Consider the following 23605-nt stretch of genomic DNA (forward strand, 5'->3'; position numbering starts at 1 on the left):
TCCATCAAGGTAATTTTATTGAATTACGTTTTATTAAATAAAATTTTAAGCCTTTTTATTATGAACAAAATAACCTCATTTGTTTTTAGATCTGTTGATAAAAGCTGAAATGGTTAAAATGTGCTTATTTACACCAAATTTAATCAAAACATATCACTGTTCTCAAGATATAAATCTCTATTGAAAAAATTTTCCAAAAAGAAAATAGAGCAAGATAAATTATCATTGGTCCACAAGAACTTTTTTATTTACTTTGATGACTTGAATCAACCCTTAAAAGTTTGGCCAATACTTCTTAAAATACCCTAAATAGAAAGCTGGAGTTCTTTCTTTTTTGTACTTAAAGAAAAATTCTCAAAAGTGAAAAAAATACACTGATAATCTACAATGTTCCTTGGAGAAGACTTTTATATGTGCACACTGCTTATACATGTGTATTTCATTGTACAGAATGTTTGAAAAGTAATAGTACACCTTTTATGACCTTCCTTTTTCTGTGGATGAATGAAGATGATATGTATGCGTGTAAATGAAGTGTAGTCTTGTACAGTCTCAGGTCAACCATTTCTGAGCTCTGGTTAATTGAAACCCAATTACCAAAGAACATCAATATCCACAATCTAGTATTCAAATCTGTATAAAAGTAACTGCCTTTACTAGGATTTGAACCTTAAAACTCTCAACTTCGAAATCAACTGATTTGCGATGAGTTCAGCACTAGACCAACCCTGTGGGTACCTATTATGCTATAGTACAACAATAAATAACATCAACTTACCTTACAGTAGTTTTTGAAGATGGACCCGATGAACATTTAAACATGTCGGCATACATTTCTTCCTATTCTCAAAGACTTATAAGTTGTTAATGTGGAATGTTCTTGGTGATATTCATAAATAGCAGTTTGAAGTTCCTGAATGCTATGGGAGGTTTCCTCAATAAACATTACTTTCTGCATAACTCCATAAGTAAAAATCTTATTGGCCTAAGTCTGGAGAACAAGCTGGCCATATTTTAAAATGATGCGATCTCTGAAAACCTATAGCAGTAACTTCATTAACTGCCTGGGGTTGTAAGTGTGATCACACCATTACATTGAAGCCAAGCATTATTAATTTCATCCTCTGTTAGCTTTCCAATGAACTTGTGAATGATTTCATAATATAGCCGAATTTATTGTTTCTGTGAGGAATATTGGGCTGACTATTCTTTTTCTGGATATTGCAATCTACACTCCAATCTTCTAGTCATGTAGAGAAATTTCATGTACAGTGTTGTGGGTTGTTACCAGACTGTTAACGCACCCACCGGGTTGGTCTAGTGGTTAACGCGTCTTCCCAAATCAGCTGATTTGGAAGTCGAGAGTTACAGCGTTCAAGTCCTAGTAAAGCCAGTTATTTTTACACCGATTTGAATACTAGATCGTGGATACCGGTGTTCTTTGGTGGTTGGGTTTCAATTAACCACACATCTCAGGAATGGTTGAACTGAGAATATACAAGACTACACTTCATTTACACTGATACATATCATCCTCATTCATCCTCTGAAGAATTATCTAAACGGTAGTTACCGGAGGCTAAACAGGAAAAAGAAAGAAAGACTGTTAACGTAAGTTCTGTGTGTGCATGAACTTCGATAAATGGAACCATGTCTCATCGCTGAAGAAAATTCAAAATATTATCAGAATTGTCTGCTAGAAACTATTGATATTATTCACATTATTGAATTCACTTAACACAGTCTGTAATCAATAACTTCTGTACTGCTTTTACCTTATATGGGATGATACTGAGCTTCTTATAAACTGCCTTGTGTGCAGTTGCAACACAGATGTTTTACTAGGCTAACTTTTGCGTAGATTTGTTGATATGACAATAAGAACCAGCCAACAATAACAATAAGAGAACATTCTCACCCCAAGTTCACCAGACTTACTGGCTCGTGGAAGCAAACTGCTTTCAGTATCATCAAGCTTTGCAAAAAACATTTATTGCAGCGCACAAAATATAATCTCTCAATGAATAATTGTATTTTTTATTGTTGTATGACTGTTTGAATTTACAGTTCAATGAATGAACTGCCAGTTTTTAGAAGGGGTGACAAAATGATGAAAGTCAAACATAAGATTACTAGCGGCTCTAAAGTAGATTTAAAAATATGTTCAAAAAACTGATGAAATGTCATTTATCAGTTAAGAACAGGATGAATTTTGTTAGCTGGTATTTTAAAAACTGTTAAAAAAATAATTTAATTTTTTTTTTTTTACAAATTGCAGGTGATTAAATTTATTTTTCTACTAAAAGTTTTGTTTAGAATGCACTATAAGTAAAAGTAGTGGGAAAAGTTTGTTTGAAGAATGGATTCGCCCATAAGAATTCAGTTTTCTTAACTAATACTCTTCCAAATTCTCACAAAAAAGCTCTTAGTTAAAGAATACCATGGTTCTTGCACCTTTTGATAACGTTCTTTGAGTGGTTCCTAACCAGAAATCCAACTAAGGGACTATTCAACTTATGGATTATTTTACTAAAATTATGTCAACACAATATTTAACACTGAAACCTGTAGTACCATTTTCTTAATGAAAATTAGTCTTTTTTTTTATGCTGAAACTTATCAAGACAGGCCCCTCTCTAACAGTGGTGAGAGGGGTAAATGGCAGCATTTACCATGGCATCACTAACATTGTGTACATAAGGGATTAAGGCAGAATAACAAAGTTATTCCTGCATCTTGATAATGTTGCTACTGTAACTGGCTAAATTGCATATATATTCTTCATGTGCGCAAGGTATGTGGATAGTAAAGATACATTGCATCGAGGCCATAAGGGAATTATTTATTGGATGTATTGGGAACACTGACCTATCAGGTTGGTCTAATAGGGAACACATCTTTGCAAATCAGCTGATTTGGAAGTTGAGAGTTCCAGCAAGTCGTAATAAAGACAGTTACTTTTGTACAGATATGAATACTAGATCGTGGATACCGGTGTATTCTTTGGTGGTTGGGTTTCAATTAATCTTACAGCTAAAAAATGGTCAACCTGAGACTATACAAGACTACACTTCATTTGTCACTTTATCCACCCATCTGATTTTTAACATTTTCCTATAGCACCACATTTCAAAACCTTCTAATATTTTCTTCTCATGTACTCCGCTCCAAACATATACTTTCAAAAATGTTATACACTCGCATGTAATCCTCATTTATCCTCTGAAGTAATACCTGACTGTAATTCCTTGAGGCTAAACAGGAAAAAGGAAGTATTGGGAACACTGTTATTATTGTTTGCAGATGTCAGTGCTTTATTCAGTAAGAGTTAAGTTTTCCTCAAGTAGTTCTTGTATGAGGTATTTTTAAAATTTCAGCTTGGTCCAAAATCCCATCCATATGATGTTCATTCTGCAATATGTTTTCTAAATTAACAAGGCGAATACCTGATGGAATACCTGGTGGATTTTTAACATTCTCCTGCAGCACCACATTTCAAAAGCTTCTAATATTTTCTTCTCATATACTCCACTCCAAACATATACTTTCAAAAATGTTTTCTTGACATTTAAATTAATTTTTGATGTAAGCAAATTGTATTTCTGATTGAAAGCTCGTTTCGCCTGTGCTATTTGGCATTTTATATTGCTCCTCCTTCGTCCATCTTTAAAAATTCTATTTCCCAATTAACAAAATTCTTCTACCTCCATAATCTTCTCTCTTTCTACTTTTATATTCAGTAGTCCATCTACATTATTTCTACGACATTTCATTACTTTCATTTTGTTCTTGTTTATTTTCATGCGGTAGTTCTTTCGAGAACTACTGTTTGAAAATCATCCATGCCATTCATTGTTTCTTCTAATCTTTTTTTACTATCAGCAAATTGTAGCATCTTCATTATTTCACCTTGCACTGTTACTCCAGATCTAAATTGTTCTATAACATCATTAACTGCTAGATCTATGTAAAGATTAAAAAGTAATGGGGGTAGGGAACATCCTTGTCGGACTCCTTTTTTTATTATTGCTTCTTTCTTATGTTCTTCAGTTATTACTGTTGCAGTTGGTTCTAGTAAATGTTAGCAATTGATCTTCTATCGCTATATTTGAACCCTAAATTTTTTTAAAATTCTGAACATTTTATTCGGTCTACGTTATCGAATGCTTTTTCTAGCTTTATAAACGCCAAGTATGTTTTTCTTCCTTCTACTATTAATCTGAGTGCTAGAATTGCTTCCCCCTTTCCTATATATTTCTTCAAACCAAAATTGGTTTTTCCTAACACTTCTTCCACTCTCCTCCTCAATTCTTCTGTACAGAATTCTAGTTAAGATTTTTGATGCCCGAGTAGTTAAGCTAATTGTTCTATATTCTTCACATGTATCTGCTCCTGGTTTCTTTCGGATCATGATAACATTCTTTTTAAAGTCTGATGGAACTTCCCCCTTTACTTAAATATTACACACCACTTTTTATAATATATCGCTTCCACACCTACACTGTGCAGTAATTCTGCAGGTATCCCGACTATCCCAGGAGCCTGTCTACCATTGAAGTCTTTTAATGCTGTATTAAATTCAGATCTCAGTATTGTATTTCCCTTTTCACCCCCTTCGACTTCCTCTACAACACCAGTTTCTAATTCATTCCCTCCATATAACTTCAGTATATTCCACCCACCAATCGACTTTTAAAACACATTATTAGATTATAATTTATGTACCACAAAACTTTCCTTAATTTTCCTGTATGCTCCATCTAGTTTACCAATGATCATTTCTCTTTCCACTTCTGAACACTTTTCTTTAATTCACTCTTCTTTTGGTAATTTGCACTTCCTGTCTATAGTATTTCTTAACTGTCGATAGATCCTTTTACCTTCTTCATCACTAGGTTTCTTATACTTTCTACATTCATCCATCAGCTGCAATATATCCTTTGATATTCAAGGTTTTCTATCAGTCCTCTTTGTGCCGCCTAAGTTTGCTTCTACTGATTTAAGAATTTCCTTTTTAACATTCTCTCATTCTTCATCTATATTTTCTACCTTATTGTTTCTATTCAGACCTCTTGCGATGTCCTCGTCAAAAATCTTCTTTACCTCCTCTTCCTCAAGCTTCTCTAAATTCCACCGAATCATCTGACACCTTTTCTTCGGGTTTTTAAACACCAATCTACATTTCATTATCACTAAATTATGATCGCTATCAATGTCTGCTCCAGGATATGCTTTGCAATCTATGAGTTCATTTCTAAATCTTTGTTTAACATGATATAATCTATCTGTTATAGATAGATTATATCATGGTTTAAAAACCATGATATAATCATGGAATACGGTCCCCAGCCCGTATTCCCCCAGAGTATTTCCTTTCTTGTCTTTTCCAGTGCTTGCGTTTCAATCTCCAACTATTATTAAATTTTCATCCCCTTTTATGTGTTTAACTGCTTCATCAATTTCTTCATTTATATACTCTACCTCATCGTCATCATGGGCACTTGTAGGCATATAGACGTTAACAATCATTGTTGACTTAGGTTTTGATTTTATCCTTATTAAATGATTCTTTTGCTGAGCTTTTTGAAGTACTCCGCTCCCTTCCGTATCTTCTTGTTCATTATGAAAAACCTACTCCTATATACTCTTTTATTTAACGTTGAGTTAATTATTCTAAAATCACCTGATCAAAAGTCATTTTCCTCTTCCCACCGAACCTCGCTAATTCCTACTCTATCTACATTTAACCTATCCATTTCCCTCTTTAAATTTTCTAACCTTCCAACCTTTTTTAGACTTCTAACATTCTATGAGTCAGACTGTGGAGCCTCTTTCAGGAATCATTCCTTAGTCTGGCTCTCCAACAGATACCTCTCCGATATGGTTGCACCTTTGGTCCAGATACTCTGTATCTCTGAGCACTCAAGCCCCCTCATGTCAGCCAGGTTTCATGATTCATAGAGGGAGGTTAAGTTCTTAACTGATGAAAACTAAAAAAAAATGGATGGGTTCTGTCAAGTTTCTCATATGTTTTGCATAGAAAGGAGATAAGTTCCTGTACCCCATTGCAACTAGAGATGAATCAGTAAATTTATCAGTATACAAATTTATCTTGTATACTAAATTTATCAGTATATTCCTAAATTGTTGCAAAAAATGGTTAAATAGTTACTTCTGACACATTTTGTTAGACATTGAGATGTCTTTTATGAGGCATTCAAAATGAAAGGAGATGAATGCTGACTGAAGGAATTCAGCCTCCAGCAGGACAACACTCGCCTCATACTCGTGCATCACCTCTGTGCTGCTCAAAATTAGAAGTGGGATGTTTTGTATCATGTACTATATAACCTGAATCGTGCGTCTTCTGAGTTTTACTTGTTTCTTCACCTAAGGAAACATTTCTTCAGAAAAAGTTTGACAACAATGATTAGGCAAGAGAGAGTTCATGATATGATCAAAGCGATAAACTTTTTGGCTCAAGTATCAAAGAAGAGTTAGTTTACACAATTAATAAGTACTAGGACAGCTGGTGATTATGTATTCATTTTTTTTAAATGATAAAAAAATAAATATTTGTATAAGTAGTTTTCTATTAAAATTTGTAACTAAATATTTTTATAAAATCATAAAGCTTTTGTATATTTAGTACGCAAATATTTCGTGTTTATTTACTCCATGTTTACATATATAATTTGCAAAGAGTTTTAACTTGAAAATTAGCCGAGAAAGGAGCTAAATTTTAATTCTGAAACTATATTTCATCTATTTCAACTTATTCAGAAGTGATTAATAACGTAGCTGTTATTTTATAAAAATGTAAAACTTATTTCATCATATTGATAAAGAGATTAAAAAATATTAACAATTTTTAATGTGTATTAAAAATATATACTATATTTATACCAACTAATTTTAGTTGGCATTAATATTATATTACTTAATTAAGTTTAATCCCTTTCACCAGTGCTGGTTTAGAAAATTGTACAATCAGATATTAGATTGTTTTTTCCTTCTCTTTCATAATAAATATTTAATTGACTCCCTTTATTAGCGTTTTAAATATTTTGTAAAGATTGACTTTGCTGTTTAATTTTTTTATTGGTGGGTTTTTCTGATTTGACGTATCCTGTAACAACAAATTCATTTAATAAATAATTGAACTTAATCAGCTGTTTTGTAGTTTAAACCATTTTTAAAATAAGTTATACAGTATTTATTTAATAAAGTGAAATATTGTAAAATAGCTTTATTTTATTATTATAAAAATTATTAATTCTAAATATAAATGATTAATGAATAGATTATTAATGTTGAGAAATGTGTCAGCTGAAAAATTCTGTAATTTTGACATTGTTTTCATCTGACATCAATGTTTTAATATACTATATGTTTGTTAACTGTATCAGAAAAAACCTACAATCTTTTTGGTAACATTTATTTAATTTGTGTTATTTTCTTTTTTTTCAGGATGATGTAGCTTGTGAGATTTTAAGTGAAACGTCATCAATCGATGATAAGGAATTATGTGATTCAAACACATGGGCCAAGTTCACATTATATGGATCATTGTGGATTTTTCTTTACATTTTAGCAATTCATGTTGAATTTGGTGCTGTATACTTTGTGATATCAGTATTATATCTTATTTGGAGGAATACTCGTACTGGACCTAAAAGGACGGGTGAAGTTAGTGCTTATTCTGTTTTTAATCCTAATTGTGAAGCTATTGATGGCACCCTAAATGCTGAACAGTTTGAAAAAGAGATTCGTTACGGTGCCTTACATTAAAGTACTTAAGGTATTTATTTACTGTTTAAGATTTTTTTTTACTAAAAGGTATTTATTTTAATTATTAGTAGCAGTGTTATTCTCGATATCATTGAAAAACTTATATATAATATTTATATAAAAAGATGAGTGGCATATTCTTCCACAAAAAAGGCCTAACCTTACTCATAAAATAAGAGGTTATAAAAGGTTATACTTCAGTCCATCAGCTATCAGTGAATTTAAGTGCAAGGACTCCACCAAATAAGAAAAAGATTGTCATTCATTTTGCAACAGTCTTAGTTGGAGTCTACTGAAAAAGGTAAGAAGAAGAAAAGTTGTACGGAATAAGAAAATTTGAGTAGTGTTTATTAATGTAAAATTGTATCAGTATCAAGACAGAATACCAATTTTCTTATTTCAAATAATTTTTTTAAATAATTTTTTTTCTTATTTAAAATTGAAAAAAAAAGTTTATTAATGTTTGTGATAGATTTAATAAAACAGTTATTTGTATTCAGATATCATCATATAGTATGTTCATAAATAAGTAGTAATATCTCCTACATGCCATTCAGGATATGAACAAAACCTTCTATGTGACAAAAAAATTAGTAAAATTAATTAACCTTAAATGTGACAAAAATTATGTGATTAAAAAATTAAATTATTATGGATTTATTTATTTTAAGAAGTTCATAGTAGTCAAAAATGTGTTAAAATGTTTACAGTTCCATAAAACCACAATCAAAACATTTATATTTTATTTTAAATTTATTGAAGATACATTATTACATTAAGTACATTATTTAGTATTGCTTTTCCTATTACATTTTTTCTTATATGTTCATCAGTCTACACGGGTATGAATTTTATTTATTTATTTTTATTTACTTAATATGTACATTGCAATCTGTTCAACTAGTGAACAATAAGCAACCCCCACAACCCAATGAAATGAGGATGATATGTATAACATGTAAATGAGATGTAGTCTTGTACAAACTTAGTCCAACCATATCTGAGATGTCTGGTTAATTGTACCTCAACCATCAATATCCACTGTCTTGTATTTAAAACCAACTAAACCGTATTATGATTTGAACCTCAGAACCTTTCACTTTGAAATAAGCTGTTAAACTTTGCTGTTATGAGTAACCACTAAACCAGTCCATCCGGAGGGGTAGATTTTATTTGAAAAAATAAATTTTGTGTAATAGCAATGAAACGATAGAAAAAATATAAAATTATATTTATATTCTAAAAAATCATGTGTTTAATAGAAACGAAGATAAAATTTATTATAATTAATAATTTCAAATTAATTGCCGCCAGTCATATCAAATTTATTCATTTTCAATTCTTGACAATAAGGTAGAGTAAATTTTTATTTAATTGATTGCAGATCAGTGGTAGTAAATTGAAAAAAAATTACCTGTGATTTTTAAATGTGATTTATAAAAATTAGAGTAGCAGTATACTACATTGTACAATTAACTATTATGCAGTTAACTGAAGGTTAACTAGCCTTGGAAATTCTCACTCACACTGTCTTATTGGTTAAGTTATAAAATGGTTAAGATATTAATTTTAAATCTATTGTATTTATCAGTTTAAGGGCTGGTTTACCCTGGCACCAGTAAAGCTAATCATTTATATTTAAAGATGCTTTATCTTTATATTACATCATTATTGGATTACTTGACTGGGCCAAGAATTAGGCTAAATGTGGCCAATTTTTTTCTTCAGAGATGTCCAATACAGATAGTAATCATGATTGGAGTAAAATAAATTATTGTTGCATCAATAATTCATACATTTTTAGGATATCTACCTAAAATTACTCTGATAGACAAAATAAATTTTTTAATGTGCTTGCATACATTACAGATCTGTAGATACAATTTTTCGATCACCCTTAGTTTTAAATAAATTTCGCTTCAAAAACAATAAAAGGAAAATATAATTACAATCTGTAAAATTTATAATTCTGCATAGTCATACCTGTGTTAGAATGATTTCTCTGATGCTTTTCTTTTATAAATAACTTCAGGCACACCCCGAATTAATGTCCTACAGTAATCGGCTAGCATGTTAGTATTCCATTTCCCTTTATAGAGGCTTTCCATCGCTGAAATGTCTTGATGGAAATGTTTACCGTGTTCATCATTTATGTCTCTGTGGTTGTCCAGGAAAAAATCCAGATGTGAGTGGAGGAAATGTATTTTCAAAGACATATATATTATATTCCATAGCTCTGTATGAAGTAAGAAGTTTATTAGCAATATATTTGTTATTGTTGGATTTTTGTTTGCCAATCAAATTTGTGCAAATGTCTTTAAATGAAGCCCAAGCTGCACTTTCTACATTATTTAACATTGAGTTAAATACATCATATTTGACCAACTCTCTAATTTGAGGACTAATAAATATTCCTTCATTTTTTTATTCATACATTCGGAAATTTCTGCCTGATGTACAAAACTCCAGCACTAACCTTCGTCATTGCTTTTACAAAATTTTTCGTTAGCCCTAGCTTGATATGGAGAGGGGGTAAAAATATTTTTTTTAGGTTCAACTAAGGGCTCACGAATAATATTTTTCCCATTTGGAGTCAAGTTGTTTCATTTCTTCCACTCTTTGGTAACATAATGTTTATCCCTAATTCGGCTGTCCCACTCGCACAGAAAATACATGTATTAGTGTAGCCTAACTGCATGCCTAACAAAATAGCTATAACTTTCAAATCACCACATATGTTCCAGCTATGTTTTTTATAATTTATTTTTTCAAGAACATCTTTCATCATATCATGTCTCTTTCAAATTAATATCATAAGTGATTGGTATCGAAGGATATTTGTTACTGCTGTGTAGTAGAACCAATTTTACACTCACTATACTTAGATGAATCTATGAAAAGGCGCCGATCCTCAGGTTTATGAACTTGTCCTAAGTGCAATGTAAACTCATCAATATTTGTTCAATAAACGAAATTATTTTCATCAATAAAGTACTGAGAAAGTTCTTTTTGTCGGCTTCGAAAGCCTGAAATTTTTGTATTTTTTTGAAGTAAATTCCAAGGTTGCATATGCATATTTGTTTTCAGCATAAAAAAAAAGAAACAGATTAAAATCATGTATCGCATGTTAGGGAACAAAAATTATGTTAATTAGTGTTATTTAGCTTTACAAATTCAAGTCAGAATTACCATTTCACCTTCCTCAATGTTTGATTTTTATTTACTCATGATTTTAACAGTTGGAAGTGTCAACATCATACTGTTTTTTTTTTATTACACAAAGAATTTTTTTGTAGTAAAGTTGTGATTTCCTAGAATAAAAATAGTTATGAATTGCTGTATTAGTTTTTTTTTTAAATGTATGAGTGTAAAAATTAGTTCAATTTTTAACATTAAAAATTATAGTTGAACAAATTATTATTTTGTTTTATGTTTACAAAATAAAAGGGAGAAGAAGCAATTTTCAAAATTGTATAGATTTTTATATTAATTATGATTGGTACCTATTGAAAGTAAGAGCATTGTTTATATTTTACTATGGTTAAAAATAAAAGAAGATAAAGAAGTTTTTCTGGAAATGCCTGAAATAACTTTGTAAAAATGTGTACCTGGGTTCTAGATTTATTACTCTTTGAATATTTATTTTTTCTCGACTGTTAATTATTTACAAATGCATAATATTAGCATTAGTGACATGACTTTATTTAAGTTGCTTAAAACAAATGATATTGCTATAAGATATGGAAAATTTAAAAGTTATCACTAGCGCCAAAGCCTTTGCTCTTTGAAAGGAGTATATGGTTGCGGCTGTTAAGCCACCTAAATTTGCAGCCAGTGGTACTTAACTCCTTAAAGGTTATATTCACTTTTATTGGTCAGTCCTACCTCACCAATTATTTCTTCACAGTTCAGTGATATATGCAGTACTTCCTGTTTATACAAAGAAGTTATTGCACACTTTAAATCTCCATTCCATATTTTTAATTGGAATAAGAAATATTTTAAAAAAACTAGAAATAATACAGCATGAAACAGATTATATAAAAATTTATTGCACAACCCATAAGACACTATAAAATCCAGCTGTCATTCTTTATAACGTTATTGTTTTAGATTGTTGCTAACAAATTGCTCTAACTAAAGGCTCACATTAATTATTCATATGGAGTAGGTTATAGTAGAAACAGACATCTTAAGCTGAGGATTCAGAATCATAATATGTTAAACCTTGTCAGTCATAGTTTTTGGTAGTACTTGTAATGAATTTTACCTCAATAATTATAGCCAAAAAAAAAAAAAAAAATAAGGAATAAAGGTTGTGGCCAACACCTGAATACTTTTAATTTCTTTAGTTTTGATAAGAAGCTAATTATATAGCTGGTATTTTTAAGGGGTTATCTAATTGATCTTAGATAAAAAAAGATTAATAAAAATAATCAATCGTATAAGTAAATAATATTTTATTCAGATCGGTGCATAATTCTAAATTATGTAACTGACATTAGGATTGGATAGGTTTGTTATTCAGCTGATAAGAAAGTAACACAATATTTGCCTGGAAGAATCAATGATAGTTAGGGGAAAACATTGATCAAATGAATTGCAAATATTAGGTAAATAGTAATAAAAAAGAGATGTCTCAAGTTCATATTAATACTTAAAAAAAAGGTAAATATATGAAAAAAAAATGCAAATGCACGAGATTATTAATAAGAGATATAATCTGTATAAAATTAAATTTGGAGGATGTCAACATTCTTTCAATATACATTATTACACAAAAACAAAGTTACCAGAAATTTTTACCAGTATTTTTTTAATATTGTCATTTAAAAAATCATTTTGGGTTTTGAAGAGAAAATAAACTAATTTAATATTAGTACAAGAATACTTTTTAAGTAGGTTGACAATTTATTAAAAATATCAATGGAAGCATATAAAACCATGTTTCAGCATTGTGGTTCTGGCAAGTCTTATAAAAATAAGGTTATGGATATTCTGTATTTTTAAGATTTTTGTAAACCTCAAGATTGTTAAGTTGTCATTTTAAACTGATTCTATACATTAGTGATTGTTATATTTAAAATTTACATTTTATTATATAAATTGTTTAGATACAATCCATGAAGTTCCAGCGAATGTGCAAATTTTTTTTATTAATGTATTGAGAAATTGATAGAAAATAGATAAAAAGTTCAATATCTAGCAAAACATTTCAATTTAGTAATTATTTTGCTTAAAAAAAAAAAAATTATTTAGCCTATAACATTTTCATATATATCATAACATTTTCAGGTATAATTTAATATGGCTGGACAAAAAATATGTAGAATATGCGCAAAGAAAGAAAATGCAACAACTTTACTTACATTTCTGTTTGGAAAAGAAGCAGATGACTTAGATTTGAGAGGGAAAATCAGAAAATATACACCTATTCAGGTATTTATCAGTTTTTCACAGTTAACAGAAATGTTAAAATGAGTTTTATTTTTCTTTCATCTTTAGTTAGTTGTATGATCAGGTATTGCTCTTTTCATTTTCCTATAAAATTTCATTTTCATTTGATTTACCACTGATTTTTCCCTTGTTATTTTATATATAGTCAGTATTTTTATTGTAAGTTGGAATTTTAAATGAAGCATTTTTAAAAAAATAACTTTGTATTATTATGAGCAAATTTTTCGTGTTTTAAATGAGTTCTATGACGCCCAAAGACTGGACCTGCCATAAGCGCAACACAGACTCCAGTGGAAATCACAGGATCACCTGTCTGAAAGGAATGGCAAGGAATTCTGTGGAGTTCCATGGGTATTGACGGAACATTTACATCCACTGGTCCCTAACCTAATCTGGTCTTTTCTTTATCTGTTAGAGAAGGGGAAGCTCTTCCAGCCACTGTCTGCCTGCACAAATGGCAGTGTCAGTCTCTCACAGACGAAAACTCCTTCCCCTGATATCCGCCTTTCGGGATTACTCAAGGGCATGCTGTACTTCCTGTGGGGCTTCAATGAGTAGTTCAGAGAGTCCTGGGCAACCCTTAGGGGCCACCAGCTACCTGCTTGCCCATGCTGTCTCATTCCCACCCAACCCAGTAGTAATCATCTTTGATAGTTCTCTTCTGCTGTTTTTGCTTGAAGAATGGCCCGGCTTATGGTAGAGATCGCCTTTTAATAGATTTTTCTGTCAAGCAGTTTATCTAAGAGGTTTCTAGGACGAAGTCTTCTGATGATTTCCGTGCATTGTAATCTCTTTGGTCCAGTTGGAGCACTCAGAGAAGGTGTGGCCAACAGTTGTCATTTAAGCCACAGTAATGACACCTTGCATCCTCTTTTCAGCTCCTGCTCCTCGAGTTTGTGTTGAATGCACTGTAGCCTGTCAGAAGCTGGATTAATTAAAAATAACCTCCCATGCTTCTGATGGACCCACTTTTCCATGCTCGGGATGATCTCGTGTGTTCATCAGCTTGTAAGAGCAGCATCCCATCTCTCTTACCACTTATCTGTTAGTGAGGTCCAAGCCTGTTCCTTCATTTTTCCCATTCACCTATCAACGCATTCAGTAATCTTGAGGTCCGGAGATGTCACCCCAGCAACCACAAACACTGCCGCGGTTGAGATGTTTTTATATGCAGAAGTGATTTGGAGTGTCATCCTTCTCTGAATTTTGCTGTGTACTTTCCTGCACCTCTTGTATTGCAAGACTCTGAACTAAACTGGGCTAACATATGAAGCAACAGCCCCCCCCCCTTCAACTTTGGCCAGCAGCCTCCTTATGGATGCTCGTGGACCTCTTATATTCCTAATGAGTTTGCAGAGTGTTATCTATTGTCACCTTTTCTGCTGTTTTGTAAACATGCACTGAGAATCTCATACTTCTGTCCAGCCAAATACGCAGGGATATTTAACAGATGTAACTGGGTGTATAACTGACTCTACTTGGATAGTTATTTGGGGGAACTTTCTCTTACTGGCTGGGACAAGGACTTCCATCTTGTCTGCAGCTTGTCTCAACCCCTTATCCTCCAATCATGTCTACAGTTTCAATGGCTTGATTGGCCTAGATCATGAGGTCATTTGGTGTCTATTACTGTCAGGGATAAATTACCAGCGAACCCTATGGACTCGATGCCCTCCGGCCAATTCCTTCTGAGGAGTCCAAAGAAGACAATATTCCACAGGAGGGGTCCCAGCAGCAATCCTTGTGGTATTCCCCTTTCCATGGAGAAGTCCATAAACTTATATAGAAAGGAAGGTCTTCAACATTCTTCTAAGGTATGCTGGCTGGGTTATCCCTCTTTTCCAGCTCAAGGATCGCTGACCTCCTCATGCTCTTGAAGGCGTTCCAGACATCCAGGAACATGACCATCTCAATTTCCCCCTCCCCCCCAAGGGAGAAGATAACCTGCCTCGTGACATGTCTGGTTGCCACACTACCCCCTCAGTTTCCAGCCATTTGTGGCTTAATCAGAGGACATCTTCTTGCCCTCAAATTGATCATATTGCACAGTCATCAGATAGCCTTGTCAGATACCACTGATGTAAATGCCTTGAAAGTCATTCACATTGGTAAATTCCACCCTAGACAAGTTTTGCCTTCTAAGAAGCCATCAGACACCTAATTCTACCATGTAGCCCTCAGGAACTGCTAAAAATAGCCTACCTGGGAAGATCAAAGACCCTGCGCGCCTAACTATTACCATTCTACCACTACTTAAACCTTGTGTACCCACTTTACAATATGATAATTTCAGTGATTTCATGCCATGACAGCATGTATCCAGAAACATGACCATTGGTAACTTCCTGGTGCCACAAACTGCTTCAATCTGTGGTGATCCTCTTCATTGCATCCACTGTAGACTTGCCCCATTGGAAGCCATATTGGTGATCAGATGACCTGCCTTATGTGTTGACTGCTTCTTGTAGCTTCCTAACTATTAATGCCTTTAGCAATTTGCCATAAACGTTCTGGAGGCAAAATGGCCTGTACCCAGTTGTGTCGCCATGATTGCGTCCAGGCTTCTTCAGCAAGATGTGCCTTGCGCTTTCCATCGCCCAAGGTACCTATTCATGTGACAGGGCATAATTGAGCATTCTGAGCACTACAGAAGATGCTGCTACTTTAACTAGGGAACAAGGTTCTGTTTGCTGTTATCAACTCATAACTGAGGGAGCTCTGCCAAACATTTTGGTTATGATCTTATAAGCAACACCACATGGGTCTTTGTTGATCTGGGCACACAGTTCAGCCTACTTATCTTTCTTGGCATTCACAGCAAGTTTTTTGAGTGCTTCTTCTGGACCAAGTAACACTCTCTGGTGATATTGGCATCCGGGCCTTTCTGTCTCTTCTGCCATGCTCTTCTGGCTCGTTGGGTAATCTTGGGAGACCACCAGTACACCTGCTTCTTATTGTGGCGACTAGGACTTGCACCCTTGACTTTACAACACGCCTCTAAGGTAGCCTCTATCAGGCCATCAGTCAGGATAGTTCCTTCCTCCAATCTATCAGCAAGGACCACTCTTCTCTTTCTTTTCCTGTTTAGCCTCTGAAACCACTGTAAGGTATTACTTCAGAGGATGAATGAGGATGTTATGTATGAATTTAAATGAAGTGTAGTCTTGATCACCCAGAGCTTTTGAAGGGCTGCTGGGCCAAATCTCAATTATTGTCTTACCACATTAGCACTGGGTCCAGCCATGGGTACAGTGAAGGTAACATACACATGGTTTTAGTTACTCATACTCTAGTTTTTGAGAACCCTCCAGTTAATGATTCTTCAAGCCTGTTCCTTGCTGATAAAGATGAGATCCAGTATAGAAATGTATTTTTCCTGCCTGAAAGTGGGAACTCCCGCCACGTTCGCACAGAACATCTGTCAAAGCCTGCGCCTCAGCCAGGAATGCTCTCTTCTGACTGAGGTCATGCTCCCCCTCCTAACTTTGGCCACACACCCCTACTTCACATTGGTGTTGAAATCGCTGGCTAGTAAGCAGGGTCTGTCATAGCTGATAGCAGCCTTCACCATTTTATCCACTTTCTTCTCGTAATCCTCTTGGATAATTTGTCCGCTTGCTCCACCACTTTTAGAAAGCTTGATGCATTCCATTATTCATTCATTCATCCATCTTGCTACAGGTGTATTTTGTTCAAGCCTTGTGGTAAGTCTATTATTGGTGCACAGTGGTGAGCTATCCCTTTGGAATAGATGAAACCAAATGATCTGCTCTTTTGGACCTCGTATTAAAGCGCAACCAAATCATCCAACCTTTGATGCAGTGTTCTCTAACTTGTGTCTTACAGGAACAACCAAGATCTACTGCTTCGCTAGGCATCAGAACTCAGTGCCTTTTCTTAGCTGTAAATATACAATTACCTGTAGTTCTTACTGTTGCTTTATGTTATTACCCTCCCCCCCCCCCCCCGGCTTGGTGTCCTTCTTTTGTCAATTAGTGCTTTAGTCTTTGTTGGTATCATAAGATCACAAATCTGGTTATATTATGAGAAAAATGTATAATATTATAAGTAGCTTGAATCCTAATGTTATAGTTTATATGGACGGGTCTAAAAACGTTAATTCTGTTGTTGGTTTGGTCTTCCCAGTATTGTCAGTGTTTTAGTTATGTAGCTGTAAGCTATTAGTAAGGCCTTAAATATAATTAGCCCAACATTTTGACATGTACTTGTCTGTTCAGATTCCATGAGTGCCTTACAGGCGATTTGTGACATGTAATCCAGACACCCTGTCGTCTGTGATAAACATGTTGTCTGTTGTCTCTGAAATGAATGAGCAAGTAAATTTTACCACATTTCAAAAATTTTACTTTCTTTTTGGACAAACCTTGTACAATCACTATATTAATGGAAAGTGTTTAGAGAAAATTTTACAATGAAATCATGATATTCAAAAATAAAAATAAAAATTTATTAGAAATTAATTAATGTATGGCTAATAAACCGTTTAGGGAAACGCATTTGTTTGAGAACATATTAATACTTATGGATTTTTTTTCAGTTACATGAAAATGATGATCTTCCTAAATCAATTTGCAGCGAATGTAAAAACATTATCGTTAATTGGCACGAATTCTGGGAGCACTGTTTAAGAACTGACAATGATTTGAAATCAAAACTTAATACAGATGAGGTAATACAGAGTTTGCATGTCACTTAGTTGTAAATACGTAATTAATTTACATTGTCAAAAATCTGCTTAAGATAGAAATAAGTTCCAAGAAATATGGAGATTTATATGTGTTTCTTTTTAAACAATTATTTTCTGTAACGCCTCTTGTCAGCCTAAAATCTTAAGAGTTATTTTTACTTATGACTTATTCCTGATTCATTGCCTACTGTTTGCTATTCCATTGATCCAGTGAGTGACTCCAACCAGGGATTGATTATTTCTAGTTTGAATGTAAATCCAGATCGTACTGATCTGGTATTGTATTGATACAGCAAATAAATATATGCATAGTAGTGCAGAATATTTAACATGAGAATTATTTTAATATAAAATCTTTGTTTATAGGAAATCAGTCTTATAGAACTGTTTAAAGGAAAACTTTAAAAGTGTGTTGTAATGAAACGGTCATCACTGAGAAAAAAAGAAGATTAAAAGATTTAGTCAAGGCTGATATACACTGACTTGTGTCTTTTGATATGCAAATAAATTGCACTGCAAACTATCTCTTTTAGAGCTTTATATATTTATATAATGTTTTATATATATTTTTATTTATGTATATTATCAGCTGTATCACTGTTACGAGTGTATGTGAATAGTGAATAAGATCAGATGAGATAAAATCTGTATAATGTTAATTTCTTCTTTCTACATGCATAAATACTGTCAGGGTTCACAGTATCTGAAAGTATACTTAAAAAGAAAAAAAAATTATATAAATATATATACACATACACGTAATGGCTATTATTGAAGTAAGGTCCAGTTGGCTGTAGCTATGTAAATTTTGTGCGGCTGTTGAAATGCAAATCGGCAGAAATGCAGGTGCCATTTGTATCACTGTGTACGGTTTATATTGTGAAGTTGAAATGTTTCAAATAATAATTGAGAAATACAGTACATCAATTGTGAAATACAGTACGCAATTCAAGTTTTGACCTTAAGGAACGTGTTAGCAGCAGATATTCATCGCCAGATATGTGAGGTTTATGGGCCTAATTCAGTGAGTGATAGTAAAGTGCGTAAATGAATAAGATTGTTCAAGGACAGGCGGAACAATGTCCATGACTAACTGCAATTGGGGGCTGACCTGTAATCATCAACGATTTGGTGTGCAAAGTTGATGCAAAAATTTGTGAAGACCAGTGATTCACGATTTCCACTTTGTCACTGATATACAAGTTTCAAGGTCAGTGCTACACAAAATCATTTCTGAAATCTTGCAGTTCAAAAAACTGTGCTTGCAATGGGTTCCCAGGCTGCTTTATGAATACCAAAAAGGAGAATAGCTACTGCTTTAACATTTTTGATCCGATATAGTGAGGAAGTAGACAAAGAAGTGAGGAAGTAGACCCCATTTATCACAGGGAATGAGACATGGGTTTCTCACATCACTCCAGTATAAAGTGGTAGTCAATGGAATGGCAACATAACATCTCCAGTCAAAGTAAAAGCCAAACAGATAGTGTCAACACTCAAGATTATGGCAACTGTGTTTTGAGATAGACATGGTGTCCTGTTAGTTGATTTTATGCTTAAAGGGATAACAATAAACTCAGCTGTATACTGCAAGACTGTGATGAAGCTTTAGCATGCCATGCAGAATAAGTGATGTGGCCTACTTGTCATAAACTCTAGAGTTTATCAGATTTTTGGATGGGAGCAAATGGACCACCGATCATACAGCTTGGACTTTGCACTGAGCGATTATCACCTAATCTGCTACCTGAAGGAGTTTCTTGGTGGTCAGCGGTTTGAACCAGTGAAGAAGTGAAAACAATGGTTGAAGACTGGTTATCTTCACAGGTGGCTGATGTATATGATGTGGGAATAAACAATTTTGTAAAATACTATGATAAATGTTTAAACAAACAAGATTACTATGTAGAAAAGTAGCATAAAGTGTAAAAAGTAAAATAAAAAAACCGTTTTTGACAATATCTGTTAGTTTTATTTGTATTAAAAAACAAACTGTATTTAAAAAAATAGCCCTCATATATTATAAATGTAATATATATATATATAAATATAAACAAGGGCTGTTTTTTTTTCAACCTTAGATTAGCTATAAAAAAAAGGACACATTGACTTAAAATGATTTTATTACTAACAGTTGAGTAGTATCTAACTTATTTTTCTACAAAACTGCAATATAATTTGTCACTATATTGTGGCAACAGCTTTCCTATGTCTTCTTCAAAGAAGTTGGCAGTGATTGTGATGGGGTTCAGTACAATTGCACGATGCGCAGACCTGGCTCCTGCGTATTTTTTTTTACTTAGATAAATGATCAAAATTTGAAAAAATAGCCCTTCTGTGTGTATGTGTTTGTGTGTATATATATATATATATATATATAAAGAATAAAATTCTTAATGCGTAGTATTTTAGAATGTAGGTCTTTTTGTAATAAGATAATTTGTGTCAAAGTGGTTCTGTCTGAAGGTTAGGGTGATCTCTAGGATTGTGATAATCAGTAAACTTAACATTTTTATTTGTTTTTCCAATTATAAAATACTTTAATGTATTTATTTATGTTTAAAATGTTTATTCATTTAAATTATTTCAAAGGAAAGTATGTGAAATAAAATTAAAGATAATAACTGTTACTAAAAGACAAGATAAAGTGCATGTGTATAGTTGCCTAATATATTCCTGAAGTAGATGTAGATATAAATTCCAGTCTTTGCATTATGTTGGTTGATTTAGGATAATCTAATACTATACTTTCTGACATTATTATAATTATATTCTCTATTGTGATTAATAAAATCTATGTTTACATTAATTACAGTGCATTTGTGATAAAACAACAGTTATATAAAAAAAGTTTTATGAATAATTGGTTTGTTTGATCTGCAAGTATAGCCATATAAGACTGTGTGATAACAATCAAGTATTGTAACTTGGTCTGAAATCTGGCATCATAAAATGAAAAAAATTCTGCAATTTATGTTAACATTTAACTGGAAGAAGAATAAATCTCAGATTATTTATTGATTTTCTCTTTATAACTTGCACACACATTCAAAGTACAATTTTGAATTCAAAACTCATTTTTGAATTTAAATTACATATGTTTAAAGAAAAGAGATTAATTTTACATAATTTCTTTCAATGACACTTAAAATATAATTTATTATTCTAAATTTAGTTGCTTGATTATTTTTTTCAAGTAAAATTTTTTCTTTCCTTATTAATAACAAATTGAATCTAAGGAAAAAAATAAAAGTAACAAGAAATTATATTTAAAGATATTATGTTAAATTTTATATTAATTAAATTTTGGTGCTATATTTTCATGAAATATTTTGTATTTTTTAATTTTATATTATTTTTCTTTATATCTGTTTAATTCTACAAATTAATAACATTAGCGTAAAGGTTTTTACAGTCCTGTTATGTACAAATGTAATTTTTACAAATTTTAGTTATTCATTTAAAACTGATTGATGCTTGTTTTTTGTCTCTCTACAACTAAACCTACTAAAGAAAAAGAAGCCAAGTCAAAATTCAGCCAAATTTACCACCAGATTCCTAGAGAGTTAAATGTTTCAACAAAATTAGTTCACTAAATGATATGTGTATGTGGAGTATTATTTGAAAGTGGACTAACATTATTAAACATATTTATTGACAAATTGCTTTTACCAGAATACAAATGTCCTATCCATTTTGTGTAAAAAAATATTGTACTCTTTAAATTGTATAAATTAAGTTAATTCTCTTTGCAGTTTTTTTGTCAATTTTTAGAGTTATTTATTAATAAAGTTATTAATTTTATCTTATTTTAGATGTATGCATTTTTTTCTTTAGAAAATGTGCAGCATTACTGCAGCAGGTGTGGTTGATGAGACACAATGTACTCAACCAAATGAAAAAAGTAACTTAAATATATCAAACAGTAAATTTGAATATTTCAGGTAAATAATATGTTATTGATGAACTCTTTTAATTATTTACATAATTAATTTTTGGTTAACTTTACCAAAACTAACATTTACTTTAAAGTTTTCATTGATGCACCTGTTAGAATTGATAGATATAATTTGTTAAATATAAGCTTACTTTAATTTTTTAATGACTGTTAAAGGTTTACTAAGCCCAGATTAAATATTTAATCCAGTGTGATCATTAATTTCCAATTAAGAGAGTAGAGTTGCCTAGCTGGTCTCCATGGCACGAGCGGTAGCATCTCGGCTTTTCATCTGGAGATCTCAGTCAGGCATGGCATTTTCACATGCTGCAAATCATTCATTTCATCCTCTGAAGCAGTACCTAACAGTGGTTGTGGAGGTTAAAAAAAATTAGGGTTGCCTAGACTATACTTGAGAATATTCAAGGATTTTTAAATTCCTGTAACTGTTTTTGTGTCTTGTGCATCCAAACTGCCTCACTGCATATAAAATGTTATGAGAAGTAATGTAATAAATTTAAATATTTTTAATCATAATACCTCCTCTGTAGTTATTGAAATATTTTTGCTGTGCATTTATAAAGGCCCTGATGATAGTGCATGAAAAGGTTTGGAGTGAGCAGTTGATTTTTTTTCAAACAAAATAAGTTAACCAAAATATTGTAATGAATTTGCTTATCATAAGTTATGTACTTGGTTAATGTTGTGTGATATAAAAATCTCATTATAATTGTTTTAAAAAAACATTTCTGTAAATAACTTGATTTGATTAAAATGTAATTTGATAAAAATGATCTGTTGAACGTTTTGAATGTTCTATGGAATAAATAATAACAGATTTTGAATATTTTTGTCAGTAGCTGCAGTAGAATGAAATAAATAAGGGAATTATACACTAGAACATTTACATGTTCTAGTATATACATATTTTACTGAAATTAATCTTTTTAAGATTCATATTATTCCTCTTCTTTTTTTTTTTGTCTTCAGTCATTTGACTGGTTTGATGCAGCTCTCCAAGATTCCCTATCTAGTGCTATCTCGTTTCCTCGATTCCCTATCTCGTTTCATTTCAGTATACCCTCTATATCCTACATCCCTAACAATTTGTTTTACATATTCCAAACGTGGCCTGCCTACACAATTTTTCCCTTCTACCTGTCCTTCCAATATTAAAGCGACTATTCCAGGATGCCTTAGTATGTGGCCTATAAGTCTGTCTCTTCTTTTAACTATATTTTTCCAAATGCTTCTTTCTTCATCTATTTGCCGCAATACCTCTTCATTTGTCACTTTATCCACCCATCTGATTTTTAACATTCTCCTATAGCACCACATTTCAAAAGCTTCTAACCTTTTCTTCTCAGATACTCCGATTGTCCAAGTTTCACTTCCATATAAAGCGACACTCCAAACATACACTTTCAAAAATCAAGTTTCAACTTGATAAACCATCAGACAGTGTTTGAGGGAGATGCAATAGATTAACTTGCCATTTTTATTATTTTAATATTTTTTATATGCAGTTCAATTAAATATTTCAATGAAATAATTTACCATGAAAGTACTTTCATGGTAAAATTAAGGTAAGATAGTCTTATATCAGTATTATTTACTAGGTGGTTTATATTAATAGAATTTAAAACATACACATATATCTTTACTGTGTATTTAGATTATGGAAGTATTTTATTGTGAAATAAACATTATAT

General features: G+C 32.2%; 1 protein-coding gene across 2 annotated transcripts in view; it reads left to right on the top strand.

The window, feature by feature from the left end:
* The first annotated feature begins 7666 nt into the window (after positions 1-7666).
* Positions 7667-23605, top strand: part of LOC142325091 (uncharacterized) — a 34564-nt gene continuing 18625 nt past the window's right edge. Inside the window, exons 1-4 of one of the 2 annotated variants that reach the window (XM_075366428.1) lie at positions 7667-7801; positions 13087-13230; positions 17807-17938; positions 21794-21900. In XM_075366428.1, coding sequence (XP_075222543.1) covers positions 13099-13230; positions 17807-17938; positions 21794-21900 — 371 coding nt within the window. In that variant the 5' untranslated portion in view covers positions 7667-7801; positions 13087-13098. Of the gene's footprint in view, positions 7802-13086; positions 13231-17806; positions 17939-21771; positions 21901-23605 lie in introns of those variants that run through there. The other variant, XM_075366429.1, reaches the window with a different exon arrangement.

Source organism: Lycorma delicatula, chromosome 5 (genome assembly GCF_047948215.1).
Source record: "Lycorma delicatula isolate Av1 chromosome 5, ASM4794821v1, whole genome shotgun sequence".
NCBI classification, from domain to species: Eukaryota; Metazoa; Arthropoda; class Insecta; order Hemiptera; family Fulgoridae; genus Lycorma; species Lycorma delicatula.